The 19342-nt window shown below is 40.5% G+C and overlaps 2 protein-coding genes across 5 annotated transcripts in view; both read left to right on the forward strand.

Moving 5' to 3' along the window:
* Positions 1-4658: 4658 nt before the first annotated feature.
* Positions 4659-10171, forward strand: lactb2 (lactamase, beta 2). Its single transcript, XM_056392456.1, has 7 exons — positions 4659-5342; positions 5997-6157; positions 6277-6397; positions 6526-6704; positions 8154-8302; positions 8470-8557; positions 8682-10171. The coding sequence occupies exons 1-7, from the start codon at positions 5221-5223 to the stop codon at positions 8723-8725; spliced, it is 864 nt and encodes a 287-aa protein (XP_056248431.1). The 5' UTR covers positions 4659-5220; the 3' UTR covers positions 8726-10171.
* Positions 10172-11127: 956 nt separating this feature from the next.
* Positions 11128-19342, forward strand: part of LOC130179363 (nuclear receptor coactivator 2-like) — a 51156-nt gene continuing 42941 nt past the window's right edge. For all 4 annotated transcript variants that reach the window (XM_056392285.1, XM_056392290.1, XM_056392288.1 and 1 more), the window contains exon 1: positions 11128-11263. The gene's annotated coding sequence lies outside the window, so the exon portion shown is untranslated. The remainder of the gene's footprint in view (positions 11264-19342) is intronic.

Consider the following 19342-nt stretch of genomic DNA (forward strand, 5'->3'; position numbering starts at 1 on the left):
TTGCCAGCAAGTTTGATAACTAATGAATTGCTTAAGTCATTTTTAAGCAAAAGAAAAAAAAAAAAAAAACTATGATAGCAGAATATGTTAATTTATAGGCTCCAGGGAATAATGATGGACCTTTTCCACTATATTAAAGAAAATAATTGTCTGAGTTGTTGATGATAAAGATAATTGCTGGTTGATGTCCTACATTTCTCCTATGGTGGAGTAATACCACCTTGCTCAAGGAGGGTGTAAATTTCTGTGTGTTAATTATTTGACATACAATAAATGGAAGCAACTTGATAAAACACAATATTTTAACAAATGAGCTCAATATGAATTAAAACATTAACATTCTGCAGAGTCAGGATGGAAGAACTGTCAAACCTTCCATACCTGCTTCCTTCTGAGCGAGTACTGCCATTAGTTGCATGAACACAACAGGTCACTTTTCGTCGTGAAAACTTAGACAGACGTGATTTCAAGCATCTCAACAAACATCTGCTCTGTTACTGCGGATAACCCACAGAACAACAATGTCAACAGCTTTAAACAGTTTTTTCAGTGGATTGAGTCCAATGAAAACTGACAGCGAGGTCTGTGGATCATCCAGAGTCATTGTTTCCAGGAAAACAATGAATTTTGTAAATGTAATTCGCCTTTATTTCCACTGTATTCATTATCCAGCGGCAGTGGAAATATCTCAACCCTAGATAGATAAACACAAAGTTATCTACTAGAAGTAAGTGAGAAATCATTTTCTGTTATTCAGATGATCCAACCCTTTAAATTTACAATTTTAGTTGAGGATCCCATTATATTATTGCTCATATTTCCATGCCTGCAATTTAATTTAATACCAACATACTCTCAGGTTTAGATCACACCAACATGGTCCTCACCGTCCACATTCAATTTGTACATAATATTATAAAGACGTGCACAACTTAAATATAAGTATGGATTTGCAGTGAGATCAGACTCCCACGTTTACACTCTACTTACTGTTCCCGAACCTCCCCCCCTCCCCTCCCTCGCTCTCTCTCTCTCTCTCTTCCCAAGTCATTTACATTTATATTGAATTAGAAGCTGTGGTGGAGAGCGAGTGGAGGCAGCCGAGACTGATTATAATGGGAGATTACGGGCCGACTGCACCACCATTATGTTGTGTAATTACAAAGAGAGAGAGAGAGAGAGAGAGAGAGAGAGAGAGAGAGAGAGAGAGAGGAGGATGGGGCCCTTGGATGCCCAGATGTCAGGATCTATTTCATTTAGGGAAATAATGTCTCTCTGCTTCCCCCACTACATTTTTCTACCTGTAAATATTATAGAGAGCCAGATTCTCCCCTCTTTTACAGCTGTTTTTATGGGTCAGGATTTATTGGAGACAAATATCAAACAAGGTGCTAAGAAGGATGTGTGTGGTCCCCATCAGGCAATTTACCACTTAGTCTCGATCCACTTCATTTATAAATATATGTATGTGAAGGAAAAACCAACATAAAGTGCTGTGGTAAGTTGTTGGGCCTCTACCCGCCTCTAGAACAGCTTCAGTGCACCTTGGCATTGAACCTACAAGTCTCCAGACCCTCATTTGGTGTTTTGATGATGGTGATGGGGAGCAGCAGAGTGACCCTTCCCTCTGGGGACAAGTGGACCCAAACCATGTCAATAAAATGCCCCTGACAGCAGAGCACAGCCACCGGATCCCCTTACTGCAGGGGTCAAGCAATCAGGCCCGTACCGTGCTCTTGACATGTGGAGAGTGTGGTGGAGTATGACTCATCTTATCACTCTTTCCCACCTCTCTGTAGACCAGCGCCTCTTGCTTTTGCACCACTGAAGTGTCATCGTTGTAATGAGGGGTTTATGCACTGCAGCCCAATATCCCCCTCTATGTAATTGTGGATGGACCGGTGTTGCTGACACAGTCTGATCACGTCCTGCATTGACGTTCTCAGTCACCTGAGGAAGAGCATCACTGTCACCTAATGTGCACTGTCAACTGCAATTTTAGACCCTTCTTACTGACTTCTTTCCCATAGATCTAAATGCAGATGTCACTTTAGTCACTCACACTCCTCACACTGCTCCTATTGAAACACGATTTGACATCTTTGTGACTGAAGCTCTTGCCCCAACAATGAACCCTCTTCGATCTTTTCCTCACGTCATCTTGATACAAATAAGTATCAGCTGGTTCTTATATTAATTGCTTAATTGTACCATACAGTGCACCTGTGTGGAAGCATCTGCATTTCTTCATTTATTCAGGTTCCTATACATTACTTTCCCATATACAATATAGATCACTTTCTCATTTATGGCATAAAACACAACCACTATATGAACAATCCTGTCCAAGCATGCCTTTCCTCTTTTTAGGGGAACATTTAGTCCTGGACTGAGACAAACAAGAGGCTTTGTTCAGAAGATTTCAGGACTTGCTTTGTAGACAAATGGCAGAATTTTGAACACAGTTCGATAGGTAACAGGGGGCTAATGGAGGGGGTTGAGAACAGGAGTAATGTCTTCCATCTTCTTTGACCTTCTTAAAAGCTTTGCTTCAGCATTTTAAACTAGTTGGAGACAGGGTGAAGAAATCTGAGTGATGCCAAAATACAAAGGGCTGCATTAATAAAGGCAGGAGGATCTGAAGGCATGGAGGACGTTGTTCAGGTCGTCCCTGGAATTTCACAGAATACAGAGTTGATTGAAACTTGATTAAACTAGATTATTTGTCAAATATGACACAAATGCTTATATTATAACACATCACATCCTGACCCAATATCCAGTTTCAACAAGAAATACATCAAATTAAAGACACAGCTCAGACGAATGTGGCTGAGTACGCCATTGATTCTGTCTTGTCAATGTTAATCCCTCCTCATTCATCTGTATTTGTTGCAGTTAATGTTCACAACTGTGTCTAAGTGGAGTTTACCTTTAAAAAAAGTAACAAATCCAAATATAATTGGATAATGTGTGTTTTTCTGTGCATTACAGTTCCAAGTTCGCTGTTTGAAACTTTGCCCGTCACGCCGCCCACATTTTTCTCACGACTTGTGATCCCATCAAGCATTTGTATATGAAATCCTCAGCTCATTATCAGCCTGCACAACTCACCACTTATGGTGTGACTGTAAGGAGGCAGGGAGCTACTGAAATCTGTTTTAACTGAGAATTAAATGTGATAAACTGCAACGGTGTCCGCACCATTTGGCACCACCTTTGGCAATATGAAGTCATTGCTTCTGTGTTTTGCTCTTACTGTCCAACCATATTGTAGATAAATTATAAATTATAGTGAAACCAACTAGTCCATTTGTAAATTAGGCACATCTTCACTGCTCTACATCCTTCAATCCCTCATCTTTTTCATCATGAAAAGGCGAGAGCAGTCATAAATATTATAATAATTTCTCATTAAACCACAGAATAAATGGATGTCAGACATCTCCCCAAAACTTCCATGACTATTCACTATCAGCTGTACCTCCTGTACAGTGAGGAAAAACTCCCGACACCACATAGTACTGTTTTCTTTACATTACTTTTTTCCCTCAGGCCTAAGCAGCCTGGATTCAGACATTTAGATACAGTGGATCCCCTCAAGTCTCCCCACAGAATGGCAGCACTGACCATAGTTAGTCCCTGTAAGATTTAAAATGTAGGCTACAGGTGGGTGGGTTCCTGGACATCTACCTTGATTGGTTTGTCACTGTTGACAAATCTGATTGGTAGTCGAATAGTTAATTAGATACGGAAAAGAAATTAAAAGTAGGGCAAGATCACCTTTAATATAATTTTTGGGGCATTTTGTCATTGATGAGTGCACGGTGGGAATATTAGCGGACTGACTGTGAAGGCCAAATCACATCGCAGGCTGACAAAAATATGGATATAAAATTAATTTGAAATTATCATCAAATAACGTAATTGTTATGTACTTATAATCAAATTTTCATCTTTAAACTTGAGAGGGGGCTGCTCAGCCTGAAATCTATGTAAACTGATAACAGCATTTCTCTCATTTAAAAATAACAAGAATGTTTTACTACTTTGTCTTCAGCTGTGATGTTATTGACATGAATCTTAGGATGACAGCAATGCAAAACTCCCTTAAGAAAATCCCTAAAATTTCTTCTAAATTAGTTCTCATATTAATATGTCTTTATTATGTGCTATTTCATTAACCCCCCCCAGGCAGGTCAGAGGTCAGGATCAGATACAGAGCAGCAGCCATTCGGTTGGTAGTTTTACGTGGTTAAACGTCTTCTAATGATTTTGGTTCCCTCAGTTTGAGGTGTAATAAAAACGCCCATTTAAACTTTGGGATTAATGAGGGCAATAACAACAGTCATTAAGCCAGATAGCTTTGATATTTGACACTGAACTGTGAGGAGCTGACAAGCTTCATAATCATTACCAAGTAATAAAATTCTCAAACTGTGAAACGCTGATAAACCAGGACTGTTTAATATTTTCAAGTGCCACAGTGTCACTGATTAGGTGAGGGGGTGACTGAGCCATTATCAGACTGGACAATGGCCCCACCTAGTGTTTGGTTCATCCTACCGACATTTAGTAAATATCAGCCTGACTGGGGTATGCTTTTGTGGCAGCACTAACTGCATACATTTCTTTATTTAATTGTGAAAAAGCATTTGTACAGAAAATTAATATGGCACTAATGTGAAAGTAATGTATGCAAGAGGGTTTGTAGTCAAGTGTGAGAAGGCTTTTATAAAGGGTTTGGCCCAGGCAATCAGTAATAGACAGATAGATGGAATCATTTTAATTAAAAATCATTTTTATTGTACACAGGAATGTAACAGAGAGAGGTTGGGAGCTGCAGATTTACACTGAAAAAAACATATATAACATATATAATATTGAATTGGTAAAAGAATCCAGACATAATAAGGCAAATGGACATCACAGATAAAAGGGAACTGCTACTAGGCCTAGAATAACATGAGAATTAACAAAACAGTAGAGGGTGATGTATACAGCGTCAAATAGAGACAGATAAAATACAAACAAAACCCCTACTACTAGTATGAAAGAAACGAGACTTTTATTTTGAAGGCTCCTTTGGGACATACAGGAAGTAAACATTGATCACATACAGTTTCCTGTATATATCCTGTTTGACGAGGTTTTGGTGAACTTGTGTGTCAGTGTGTTTTGTCCTGTTACTCTGTAGCTAACGTCACATCGGCTCCAGCTATGAGTGCAATCATTCCTCGGATAGAGCAGCTGTCCGCCCGAGTCGTCCGGGTTTTGGGCTGTAACCCGGGACCGATGACTCTGCAGGGGACCAACACTTATCTTGTTGGCACCGGGGAAAGGTGACACTAGTCAAGCCAACATTAGCGGTTACCATGTCTGCTACAACATGTTTTCTGTTTCAGACTGTACGTATTTGGAAACGTAGTCAGCGTAATGTCTTGCTAACCAAGAGCATGCTTCGTTTGCCCACGGAAAAAAAACGTCACGCCAAATCCCCTTCAATATCTTCTATATTCAGTGTTTCCTTTCTTGTAGGCTGAAATACATATCCTATAAACCAAGATTGACAATGTATACTGAATAGCCAGGGCCTACTTATTATTACGGCATATACTCAATATTATAGATATCAATAATTTGGGGTACTTTTTAAAAGTATTTGACTGAAGTTAAAAACACGATTCTAACATTGGCACTCTGTGAATTGCCCTAGAGTAAAAGTTTGGTTTTATTCTGTCATAAAATAATATATTCATACCTTGACTTGTGAAAGAATACTAACTACATAACACAAAGATACTGAAACCCCAAAACAAAACAAAAAACTCAGTTCTATAGAGTATGGGTTAAATGTAAATGCAAAGTCAAAAAAATAAGGTAAAGTTAGAAATTTTTAATAGTTAATAAATGAGTAGAGCTGGTGAACATTGGATATAGATAGCCACTTTTAAAGCCTCGCGTATTTAAATATATAATGTGTGATTTTTTTGCAGACGGGTGCTGATAGACACCGGAGAACCTGCTGTGCCTGAATACATCAGCAGTCTGAAACAGGCACTGTCACAGTTCAACACCAGCATCCAGGAGATCATCGTCACACACTGGCATCACGACCACACGGGAGGAGTGGAAGACATCTGCAGGGACATCACTGGTGAGGACTGACTGTGTGGAACATGTTCAATGACCCCTGGGCTATTTAACCCAGTTTAAAAAATGTTACCGTTCATTACTACATTTCGGCCCAATATTATTCTGTTTTCCCTCCTGCAGGTTCTGAGGTGCGAGTCAGCAAACTGCCTCGCTTCCGCAAAGCAACTGACACAGCCGGGGACAAGAGCTATTCTTACCTAAAAGATGGAGATGTCGTCCAGACAGAGGGTGCTACACTCAAGTCAGTTCTGTTTAAATGCAAGTTGAATATATAATTTAATAAAATACCATATTAAAAGAGGAAAGTGATAATGTATGAGTATGTTGAAGATATTTTGAAAAGATAAATGATCCTGTTCCGCTCCCCAGAGTGTTGTTCACCCCGGGTCACACCGATGACCACATGGCCCTGCTGCTGGAGGAGGAGCAGGCGCTCTTCTCCGGAGACTGCATCCTGGGCGAGGGCACGGCCGTGTTTGAGGATCTCTACGACTACATGAAATCTCTGAAGATCCTGCTGGACTCTAAGGCCGACCTCATCTACCCTGGTGAGTGAGCGCGTGCTGGGATGTGTGGTGCGCTAATTTATTTTTTCTTTTTAAACCCTTTTCTTTTACCCAGGGAAGCTTCTCTGAGGGCCAGTACAATCATAGTCTGTCTCTTGGGAGTTGAGGGCCAAGGGCACCTCAGTGGTGGTACTGAGGGGCCAGCACCCGCACTGGGGCAGGTGGGGGTTAATTGCCTTGCTCAAGGGCACCTCAGTGGTGAGGGAACAATAAGGGAGGGGCCAGTGCTGCTCTTTCACATTCCCCACCAAGATTTTTCTCACCGGTCCTGCGGATTGACCCAGCGACCTTCCAGTCAGAAACTCACTCCTCATATTTCATGTTTTTCATCCCTTTAATATCGATTCTCATGGTTTCGTTGAAAATGCTTAAAATTAGTTTTAGAGCTGCAATAATGATGATGACGATTATAATAATCATTATTGTTATTGTTTATTGATCTTTTTTTTTTAATTCATTGATTCATTTTGCTATAAAATGTAATAAAAAAAAAAAAAGCTCTAATCCTCACATTTGTGACAATGCAACCAGTGATTATCTGGTATTTTTTCATGATAAATGATCCAAGCGATTAGTCAGTTTTGTCAATACATTCTCTGTTGATCAACTTTTAGTTCATTTCAGTTATACTGTTTTTTTTAAGTCTATGTATTAATTCAATACCATGTCATTTATTAACAAGTATTTAGTTTCACATTCAGCTATAACAGCAGTTTTCTCAAAAATCAGTTCTTTGCAGCTCTAAACCAGTAGGAAACAGGAAATTGCGAAGAGGAATTGATTTCTTGTAAACAGTGTAACGTTAGCCGTTAGCAAAATGTCAGCAATTTGGCTACAAAAGTAAACTGGAAAGTCCCAGCAGCTAACAGGCAACACGTACAGTGTGCAAGGCTCTAATGTGGAGGGGCAGCACTAAGTCTTAGGAAAATTTGTCTATTATTCCTACATTTATTCTTTTTTTGAATGATATGAGTGAAATTAGATATTACAAGAAAGATTCTATGATTTTCATGTATCTGTTTATGTTTTACAAAGGGTTTAACCTGAGCCATGCCATACAACAATGACAGCAGTCATATCACATCCATACAGGGTTAGTAGTACACAGCTGGTACATTTTTTTTAAGCAGGGGTATTGTAGCAGCTACACAAGTTCACATATTGGAATCGGTATCGGAACATCTCTGATTTTTACCTCTTCCTTCTTAACCAGCAGCTAATTTTCTCTGTCAGTGTGTTAAGATCTGCTTCCTATCAGTTACAGTCAAACACACAAACAATCCTCTACAATTACTTTGTTTAATAAAGTGAATTGATTTGAAAATGAAATGATTATACATGGTTTACACTTTAAATTGACATTTTAAATTAATCAGTCTGATGCCTCGTTCATTAAAAAAAAATCTTGCTCCGCTGCTGTTCCCGGTGCAGGTCACGGCCCCGTGGTTCAGGATGCTGGCTCTAAGATCAGACACTACATCAGCCACCGGCACCAACGAGAGCAGCAGATCCTGGCGGCCATTCAGGATGGAGCAGGAAAGCCTTTCTCCTCCATGGAGCTCGTAAAGATCGTCTATAAGGTCAGGACCGAACCCTGTGTGTACACCTTAACCAGATTTGGGAGTCTAGTGGCGTTCACGCCAGTGGGAGCAGCCACCCATCTTTGCTCACAGAAGCGATCAAAGCCATGTACTTTGCTCTGTTATTTGAGTCACGGAAAAAATGATTTTGACTGCTTGTCTTCCAGGACACTCCTGAACACTTGCACCAAGCGGCTAACGTGAACCTGGTCCATCACTTAAAGAAACTGGAGAAGGAAGGAAAGATTATCTTGGGTATGTCCTGTCTTCAACAACTGCAAAAACTATTGTGAGAACCTCAACCAAATCAGGTCAAGGACAATGATAACCGCTGAATGTGCTGTTATGCAAATTAGAATTTTTTTTTTTTTCTCTACAGTTGATGAGACCTTACAGAACACCAAGTGGAAGAGTAATCTGTGATGTCCACCACGACCATGATGAAATGGACTCTGATTGAGTATTTGGCCAGGATGATGAAAATTCATCTGGTTCAGTGATTCAGAATTTTTCAGAACCCTTCAGCAAAATCTTTGTGCCGAAATGACTCAGGTCTGCTGATTGACAGACATAATCATGGAAAATCAGGGATGGTGGTGGAGGTTTTTCTTGACTTTGAGTACACAAAACAAGACCAACAGCAGGACTGAGCTGCAGCCTGTGTCAAAGTTTAACTAGGCTAAAATGAAAGGAAGATTAGCCACATCCTACAGTGTGATTGATGTGCCACAGTGCCCTCATCTGGCAAAGTTAAATGGCTTAACTTCCTTGTCTTATTGCTTCTAGAGGGGTTCTTTTCTTTTGATCACTGAAAACAGATTCTGTTGCCTTTGCCACAATAGCAGATTCTAACTCCAGCCAAGGCCCTAAACCTGACAATCCATAATGAAATAACCATTTTATCAACGGAGTTTGGTACATAACCCTGTCTTTTTCCCCATTCTCTTCCTCCTCTTTGGATTCCATTTTGATTTCTGTGGGCACTGGAGGATTTTGTCAACTGATGTCCAATGTCCTTTAGAAACACAGCTTAACTGGGTAAAACATTTAAGAGGTGGTAGGCTGTGAAACTTAATGAACAGACATAATGTTTTATCAGGAGTATATACCGCATACATAGTAGAGTATATCACTGAATTTGCATATTGTAGGTATAAAGCCCTGAGGGCCACTGGTCTCAAAGCATTTGCCTGTCAGTTAATTGTTGCTTGTTATGTTGTTGTTGGCACCTTCTCATCACTGGTGTTTATTCAGCCTATCTCAGGACAGGTTTTACATGTGTATCTTTTGGGGGATGAAGGCCCACCTGTATGGGAAGCACTGGGTAAAGGAAGGTCAGCAGGATAAATAATTAGGCTGAGAGTATCCAATCTGATGTGCTCTCAGAGACTGTTGACTGTGACAGATGATGAAATATATATTTCTATCCAGACCACCTTATAAGTTTTTTTCAGCTGTCGCCTTTTTCTTTTAACTTTGTTTTGATTTAGTCTCTGTCCTCAGTCTCTGTGAACTTTGTACCACAAATTCTGCACAAACTTTCAGTTGGTCACTAGGGGGCAGCATCTGCTAATTTATTATATTGGGTGATTATTTCAATTATAAATTATCATACTTTGCTCAAACATTACAAATATTTTTGATTTTCTTTTTTCTTCAGAAACTTGTTTAAAATAATACTTGTAAAGACTGTGAATGTGTGTTGGAAAAGATATATTAGAAAATACTAAATACTGAATGAGTTGCTGTTTTATATTTCTGACCATGATGGAGTGTATTTGTGATAATTATTAGATCATCCTTGAGGGGACATCTTATGGTGATTTTTATGTATCAAGTATAAAACGTGAATACTTCACCACTTAAAAAGAGCTTTGAACAGCTGAATATAATCTCAGTTAAATCAGCATGATGATCCCACATTCTGATGAGTAATAATAAGATCTAGGTCTTTTGTTTGAACCTTTGACCTCTGGCCAACCCCTCAGTGAGTCTGATCAGTTTTCATTTTGACTAACAGAATGGATGCAGTCTGTTTGGGGACTTTTCTCACAGCCAAATGTGGAGCTTTCTCCACGTCTTCAGGTTTTTCTACACAAAGTGCTCGCCCTGGGGCTGAGTGGTGACTGAAATCAACGTCATCACTTATTGTGAAGAATTACAGTGCATGAATCATGCACCTCAATGGAAGGACACAACAGGCTGAAAAGTTTACAACAAACATCAGTGCTGCAGTAACACAGAGAAGTGCTAAAAGACATAAGTGGAATATATGGAGCACACAGCCATATGTATGTTACAGTGATATTGGTCATTTTCAGAATTTCTGTTGATCAAATTGTGATAAACTAATCAAACAAAATTTATTTTAAGACTTTCATTTTAAATCACTAATCAGTCAATATAGTTACTGCTGAGATCTCACATTAAGATCACTGTAAATTACACCGAATATAAAGTGAACATTCTCTCACAAAAGATAATAATAGAATATTATATTATCTTTTGTTTAATTTTTTTATTTAATCAAAAGGCTGTAAGGCTTAATATAAAATATTAAACCTAAAGCTTTCATGACAAAACCAAGTGGCACACAAAAATGTGGCCCAAAGGTAATTGATTTTATTTCTAATTGTTCCACAAAAACATAAAATTAAAAAAATATATATGCATTAGGTTTAATTTGTGCTGAGGTCAGAGAGCTGCCAGAGACACCCAGTTCTGCAGTGTGGTAATGAGATGAGTGGAGGTGGTGGTGGAGAGGGAGGGGAGGGGAGGGGAGGGGAGGGGAGGGGAGGGGAGAGGGGTAAAGATAAACAGCCGAGGAGCCTCTGAGCCACAGGAACATGGCGGCTTCGGCCCTGGACACTGCTGCCGCTCCGTCCCGCTGACCGACACCGCACCGACATCACCGGGAGACACATCTCGCCCAGCACGCGTCCATGCCCTCTCAACTCTCAGGTAAGTTTCCTGTTATTCTCCTGACTAACCCCCCACCCCCGCCCTCTCACAACTCCCCCCCCCCCCACCACCCCCCACCCCCACACTCCTTCGAATCCCCCCACCCCCCAATAAAAATAATAAACCATATAATATTCCTGTAAAGTGTCTGTACCGGTTTATACCGAGGTTATCGTACTTTATGGTGCATTTTGCCTTGTTAATAGCGCCGCGACATTACCGTTATGAAATTTGAATGGTGTTATGAAAATATATTATTGGGTGAACTAGTTGAGTCCGGGAAATAATGTTAGAATCGACCGGTGTTTATCGTGCAGGTTATCAGTCAGTGTCCACGGTGTTTTAGCCTCTTTAATGAACTGTTGTTGGGTGAAGACATGTCGGTGGAATTGACTGACAGCTATCAGTACTGTTTTCAGACGAAATTATCGTTAGCTAGACGGATAAAAAACGCTACTTTACGCCGGTTATCTGGCAAATCCACAGCCGGGTCTCAAGTGTTTGGTGAAAAAAGTAAACGCTTACGTGTTTAAACGCGTTCAAACATTGTGTGATTACTGCTCAAATATCCCAAACCGGACTTTGCTTGTTTAACTTTAACAGTTAGCTGTTAAAACCCCCTTCCTGATCCACACAAGCGACAACTGCGAGTTTATGTGAACCGTGAGACCCGACGTTAGCCTGCGTTTGTGTTTTGTTGTTGTCGAAGTAAAATTTCACGACCCGTAAATTTAAGCTTTGGTTGATTTTTGGAGGTGTTTGTGTGACTGAATTGAACTTATTGTAGTTTTGCGGAGAAAAATTTAGAGTTATTCCCGGTTGATATCGCTCGGACTTCCTCAACCGACTCAACCGTCAAGCGAAACAGCTATAGCCATACAGTTCCGGTGTGGTGTTTCAAAATAAACACACTTTTTGTATTTAATGACATTTTCTTTGATAGGTTGTATTTTGTGTGTGGATTACCACATTTAGCTACAGATGCACGTTTTCCAATGAACTGTCATATAGCATGTTGTTGTTTTGAAGCTGTCAAACACTATCCAAATCAAGTGCAGTATCAGAGGACTATTTACTGAGATAACCCCATTTACGTGTTTTACAAAGAAAATCGTAGCTGTAGCCAAACAACTAGTATATTCAAGTCCAACATCCATACGACACGATTCTCCAGTGTTAATTTTGTTACTTTCGTAGTCTTTTTTCTTTTTCTTGCTTATATTTTGAAGAGAAAATCGACCAGTGTCCGATCTTGTTCCCGTTTACTCTTGTTATCTTGGCAGTTTATCGATCAGCCCAAGGCAATGAGGTGAAGAGAGGTATGTTTAATCGTGCTGTAATAGAAAAAATAAAGTAAAACTGATCCTTGAAAATGTGGAAATGATTTAAACTAATGTATTATTTCTAGATCATAATCTCACTCACAGCAATACCAGTGGGAATAAAATCAGGTTAAACAAAATATGTCAAGGAGAAAATACAGTACGAGAGGTGGCAAGACAAAAATATTTAATAAATAAATAAGTTAATTAATTAATCATATTAAAATGTCCACACAATAAAAAATCTCGCTTCAACAAATTACATACATTTTAAGATGCATGTAAATTTACAGCAACAAATACATGTTATTGCTTCAGTGTTGAGGATCAGTGCTTTGCATTGTGTTGTGTCTGTTTAAAAGCTTAACATGCATGCTTTTAACAGCCAATTTACAAAACAAGACTTGTATATTATTTGTACCATTGAGCATTCATTGCATATTGACCACTTAGTGTTTGTGTGCTTCTATGATAATTATGTGTGTTCATAATAGTAGCATGGCATTGAATGAGCTTTCAGAGCTGTTTCTTAAAGAGTTGCACAAGTTTATGCTGAAAAGAAATACGGCTCATCTTAAACCTTATTGTCTAACAGTTGGGTAGGTATTTGTCAGTGCAGTTACAAGAATTTGTCTTTATTTGCTGTTGTGTTGGTTTGCCTGTGTTTGCTGATGTGCTGGTATGTTACTATAAAGAACCTGTAAATTTGCCTACGTGCCAGGTGCCATCGGACCCCTCGGGATATGTTATCTTTGAGGGCTGGACTCATGATTTTTTGGCTCTTTCAAGCTTATTTGCTCTTCCCTGCACCCCAAAGTGAACTTTGAAAAGGATTGCAACACACACACACCAGGTTGCCAGGATCTCTGTGTATCCCCCCTTTTCTGTAATCTGTTTGGCTCTTATTTTTTCTCTTAGATGCTCGAAGGTGTGCATGCTTGTTTTCTATGTTCAAGGATCAAACTGGATCTGTTTCTACTTTGTCACTGCTTTTTTAATCATTCGGTTACCTCTGCTTTATTGTACAATGGCAGCAATTTGCCTGCTCATATGCCAGTGTGCCTCAATACTGTTTCAATGCCAAAAGTACCTTATGTGTAAGTGCTGCAGCAAGAGTGCAGGAATGTACTTAAGAACAAGATCTTAACATGAGATTGGCAGTTTGCCCAGTGTGGGATCCTTAGTCGCTTGAATTCACTAAACCACGTGAGGGCTCAAATAAATGCCCTGACCAATGACAACAGCAGCAGCAGCAGCAGCAGCAGCAGCAGCAGCAGCAGCAGCAGGAGGAGGAGGAGGAGGAGGAGGAGGAGGAGGAGAGGAGGAGGAGGAGGAGGAGGAGGAGGAGGAGGAGGAAGGGCAGAGGCTTGACTGTGCAGTTCTCTATAGCAGGTTTTCCACCAAGTAAATCCAAGCTAATGAAATACATATGCACTTTTTAAACCATGATCATCGAATCCATGCCTTAATATTTTAACGTTTAATGACTGAATTGGATAGACGGAATGTCCTTAGGTCTGATGCTGTTTCATTTGGCTGTCGGTATGCAGTAAAAGAAGCGCACGCTAACCAGGTGATAGGGATGTAAACATTTACTGCAGCAATGAAGTTAGACAGCATCGGCACTGTGAAGAGTGCAACCAAACAAACGTGATGAACATTTCTTGGTAAGCTTGGATTCACGTAATCCAACAGCTGGTGTCCTCCACATATGAAGGAACAAACCTTTTCATGCCTTCAGAGGATGAGTACTTTACCCTCACATTGTCCCAGTTTAATTCTACTCAACAGTGGGTCATCTGTACATTTTCCTGGTGTTGAGTGTGTGCAGATGTGTGAGCGTTTGTCTACTCCACAGTGTTTGTTTATGTCAGACACAGACACACACTGCCACCTGGCCTTCTGTCACGTAGCAGAGACAGTTGTCTTCCAAGTCTGATCCTCCTGAGGCCAAGTGCTCTAATTACCCAGCACCACACACACACACACACACACACACACACATAATGTTTGCACATGTACCATCTGATGCCTACCATACTTTACTCGTGTGACACATTCACACATCAGTTGCCGTAAGTAATATGTATTAGTAATAGAAGAATGTGCATTTGTAGGAATGTGAAGACTAAGAATTAAGCAGCAGCATCATGCATCATGTACAGTTTTATTTTGTAAATAAAAATTTTGCTGTTTTTTGTCTCCACGGTTTTGTGACAGAACCACAAATATAAAATCTACCAGAGTCCCATTTTACACCAGCTAACAGTTGATTCAAGTTTTCATCTTTTCTTCAGACAGCAGCCACGGTGGCGTTACACTTGCGGGTAGAGCCCCAGCTAGCATTTGCAAAATGCTCTGTGCACTCAGTGGCTTGCCTGATGTGTAGCAGCCAGACATGTCTTTCAGTGGTCTTGCTGTAAACGGTATCTGTTCTATCTGTTTTATTTCTATGAATGAAACTGCCTGAAAAAGTGCAACAGGATCCTCTTCTATTCAGAGACTCAACCAAGAGGAAGAAAGGACCACAACACAAATAGACCGCACAATCTGAAAGCTAATATGATCCGGGGTAGCTAATAGGTTTTAGTGCCCCGCACTCAGCACAGAAACAGGATGTGATGTCATGGTTTGGACGTATAAGGCAAGTCATGGATTGTAAACAGTCAGTGAGAGGGATTCTGCTGTGTGTAGTCTAGTGGTGTAGTATTCTACAGAACAGGCTGTAGGGACACTGCTAGAATCAGTGACTCATTTGCACAGGAAGCATTAAGATGGCACAGTTTCTGTTCATCCATGATGCAAATTCACAGGTCAGAGGTCAACAACAGGGAATTTTATATGCCACCATGCTGCTGTGATGTTACAGATCATTTCAGGAATCTCATTTGATTGAGTTTTCTCTCTCTGTCTTTAGACTCTCTGGGCTTTTGTGTAGTAAATACATATAACAAGAAGGAATTTCGGGCATTTGATCATCTCACAAAGGAAGCAAAACTGCTTTTTTTTTTTTTTTTTTTTTTTTAAAGTGCAAGAAAAAAAAAAACACACATATGTACAGTCAGGCTTGTAGCAGTCAGCAGGGCCGTCCTGTGTGCAAACCTTAATGAAAGCTGTGCAGGGTTGAAGCACCAGACCTGGGAGCCAAGTCAAGCAGGTTGCATAACAAGTGCTAATTTGGTTAGCTGGAGCTGACGGCGGCTGTAATTCTCCTGCACTGTGACAGCAGGGCTGAGTTAGGGAGAGAAAGAGTCCACAGGCCTCCAGTCGGATAATACAAGCTAATAGCATAACAGGCTTTTGCAGAGCAAACGTAGGCCGTGGCCAAAGCTAATTGTGGCATTCATCGCCGCTTTTTGGCGGTGCAGCGTTGTTGCTACGATGACAGTGAGGAAGTTAATCAATCCAAGAAATATTGTTGTGGTTATTGAGGCCAAAATTCATGCTAGTGTTTAAATTCAATAGTTGAATTTTGATGCAACACTTCCCCAATCTCATTTTCACATTGTTTTCAGAATCACCTGAATCTCTGTGGACAAATGAGTAATTTCATCACGACATTATGAAATTTATTGCACCAGGAAATACTCTTAGACTTCATTCTACAGACAACTTCTCTTTTTTCACCCCCAGATGCAATCAAAACTGGTTTGGGGCTGACACAGCTTGGTTTGTTGTGTTTTTACTCAGCGTCACACATCTGTGGCTGTGGGGTGCGTGCTGCGAGGAGTTTGAGGATAAAGGGACGGTTGTAAAAATATAAAAGCTCTCCGCTGGAAGAAGCCTGACTAATCTTTTGAATGGCTCTTATTGTCATTAGTAAAAGTTAAAGAGTCGGGTCTGAAGACAAAGACGTTGTTACAAGTCAGTCCAATGTCAGATACTTTGTGACTTAAGTAGGACTTGAGTATTTGCTGCTGAGCTGTCGGTTAAAGTTAAAAAGCACCAACACAGATCTAACATCTTCTATCATAAAAAATTAAATGCATCACTGTCAACTCAATTGAGAACCGCAGATGTGTTTGTTTACAGATGGGTCATTCTTTCACAGAGTACAGTGTGTTATACGTGTGGTGATGGACGTCTTGATTCTGGCCAGGATTATGAGAGTGCGGTCAACTTGTGTTATGTGATGGTACTGTAAACCAGCTCTGGGCGCAGTGTGGCTGCAGATCACGTGTAACCATAGAGTTTAATCACAGCCAGGAAGTAGGCCGTCTCTCTGTGTGTCTCTCATTGACTTTCTGTGGCTCTCTCTCACTCTTCTCTTCCCTCTCTCATACGGTCTTACAGTGTGTGTGTGTGTGTGTGTGTGTGTGTGTGTGTGGTAGTCTACTGTAATATCTCTTCTGCAAATAAGTTACAGTGAAACTCTCTATATCCAACAACAAAATGCTGCAAGCTACAGCGCAAGTCTGTTTACATTTCCCCTCCCTGGACTCAGGAAGGGATGGTTAACTGTACTGTACCTCAGGGGAGTATGTTGTGCGATCAAGTTATTTGCATTTTTGTCCGTCCTTTCCCAGAAGCACATTGTGGGCTGTCTTGTTAAAATGTTCTGTGGTGAGCATTGTCTTCTTGCAGCAGGAAATGTGACAACTTTTTTGACTAAATAAAGTTCCACAGACTCGTTTTTCCAGCTTTTAATCATATCTCACAGTCTGTGACAGCTCCACTGAGGAATGTTTCCTGGGATTATTATTGATAAAACTTTCTGACATGTCACCTCCCTACACAACTTTCAAGTGCACAAACTGAGCTGAATCACAGCCACAGAGTCTTTCTCCCACTGTGTGTTCAGGAACATTTGCACTTGCATGTGTGCTTGTGCAATTCACAAAGCAGTTGGGTAGAGATTAGCTGTCCATCCCTCCTACACACACACACACACACACTGACACACTGATGCACACACACACTGACACATGCACACATACGCAGCCATCTCTCAGCGGTGGCAGGTGCATGTTGAAGTGGTTCTGTGGTTTGAGTCGGCTGTGTCCAACTGACTGAGAGGGTGGCTGTCTTTCACATACACATACACACACACACACACACACACACACACACACACACACACACACACACACACACACGCACACGCACACACACCAGGGAAGCCAGCCAGCAGATGTTTCAGATTTGGCCACTGACCAAAAAAACTCACTTCTTCTTTTTACTGCTTTTTCTTTTGGTGTTGTCAGTAACCATTTCCATGCAAACACACACACACACACACACACACACACACAACACACACACACACCACACACACACACACACACACGCACACGCACACACACCAGGGAAGCCAGCCAGCAGATGTTTCAGATTTGGCCACTGACCAAAAAAACTCACTTCTTCTTTTTACTGCTTTTTCTTTTGGTGTTGTCAGTAACCATTTCCATGCAAACACACACACACACACACACACACACACACACACACACACACACACACACACACACACACACACACACACACACACACACACACTATGTCCTAACTATTACTTTGCAGTTGCAGCATTTCAACTGTAGTTCATGGTAAAGATTCACCACTTCACTGTTCTGATTAAATAGACAAGTAAACTTTAAAGCTGCCACATGTTGCATTTTAAACTTCAGTGCATCAGTATCATACTAACTGTGGTGCCTTGGTAGAATCCCTATAAACCAAAAAGCCCATGCTGCAGATTTTTGGTCACCTGTCTCTCACCAGACCACATTTCCCATAAGGCCTGCTCCTGCCTCTTGCCCCACCCCCAAGAACCTGGCTCCAATTTCTAAGACAGGTTCGGATCTTGAAGAATGGTATCTTCTCCTGTAAAGTCTTCCATCAGGTTTCCCCTCAAAGTATTCACATTAAATATGAAGGAAAATGATGTGTAACACAAATTGCATCATGGGATTCGCCATACATAGAAGTAATCCAGGTACAATAGCTGGGATGTGCTGATCCGCCAAACAAATGTGACCAAATTGCTTCTTTAAAAGAGCTGGCATGCACTGACACTGGGAAATAGTACAGAGCTTTGCTGACTTGTGTTTTGCTTGTGTTTATTTATTTATTTATTTAATAGGGATGATGCAATTTAACATAGTTTCAAAACAAGGCATGAAACGAATGTGTTGCACAAAGAGTTGAGAGCTGATTCTCCAATCCTGTCCCTAGTCGGGCTTTTACATGTATAACGGAAATGTAATGTAATCGCGCAATTAGCTAAAAATATATAAACGTACAGTCTGAAAAGAGACAACAATAGCACAACAAGCGGACAAATAGTCAAACAAGGTTGCTGTGTTGCTATTCCGACACTAGCTGGAGGAAGTGTTTTGTGATTCTTTCAATGTGACACTGGATCTGGTTCAACATATATTACTCAATAAGAAAGTCATTGACAGTAAGAGCCTAAAAATAAATGTAGTACCCATTTCTACTTAATTGGAGCGAGTGGGAAGGACTGCCTTTAATAGGTGTTTCCATTTCACATATTTAACTCGTGTTCCTGTTGACTTTTTCGTAGGCATTTTCATTGAAGATCTGACTCTGACTAATTTGCAACCAATGCAGTAAGCTTCATTTTAAGAAAATTAAAAGCCAGAAATGGCAATATGTTCGGTCAAAGTCAGCGTAACCTTTTCTGAGTCAACATTTTTACTACATTAATAAGAGGAGGTGGGAGAGAGAATGTGATTCACTGAGGAGAGAACATGTGACGCGATAAGATGAGTTTTCACCCCATTACATACGGTAC

This window comes from Seriola aureovittata, chromosome 12, assembly GCF_021018895.1.
Source record: "Seriola aureovittata isolate HTS-2021-v1 ecotype China chromosome 12, ASM2101889v1, whole genome shotgun sequence".
Classification (NCBI taxonomy): Eukaryota; Metazoa; Chordata; class Actinopteri; order Carangiformes; family Carangidae; genus Seriola; species Seriola aureovittata.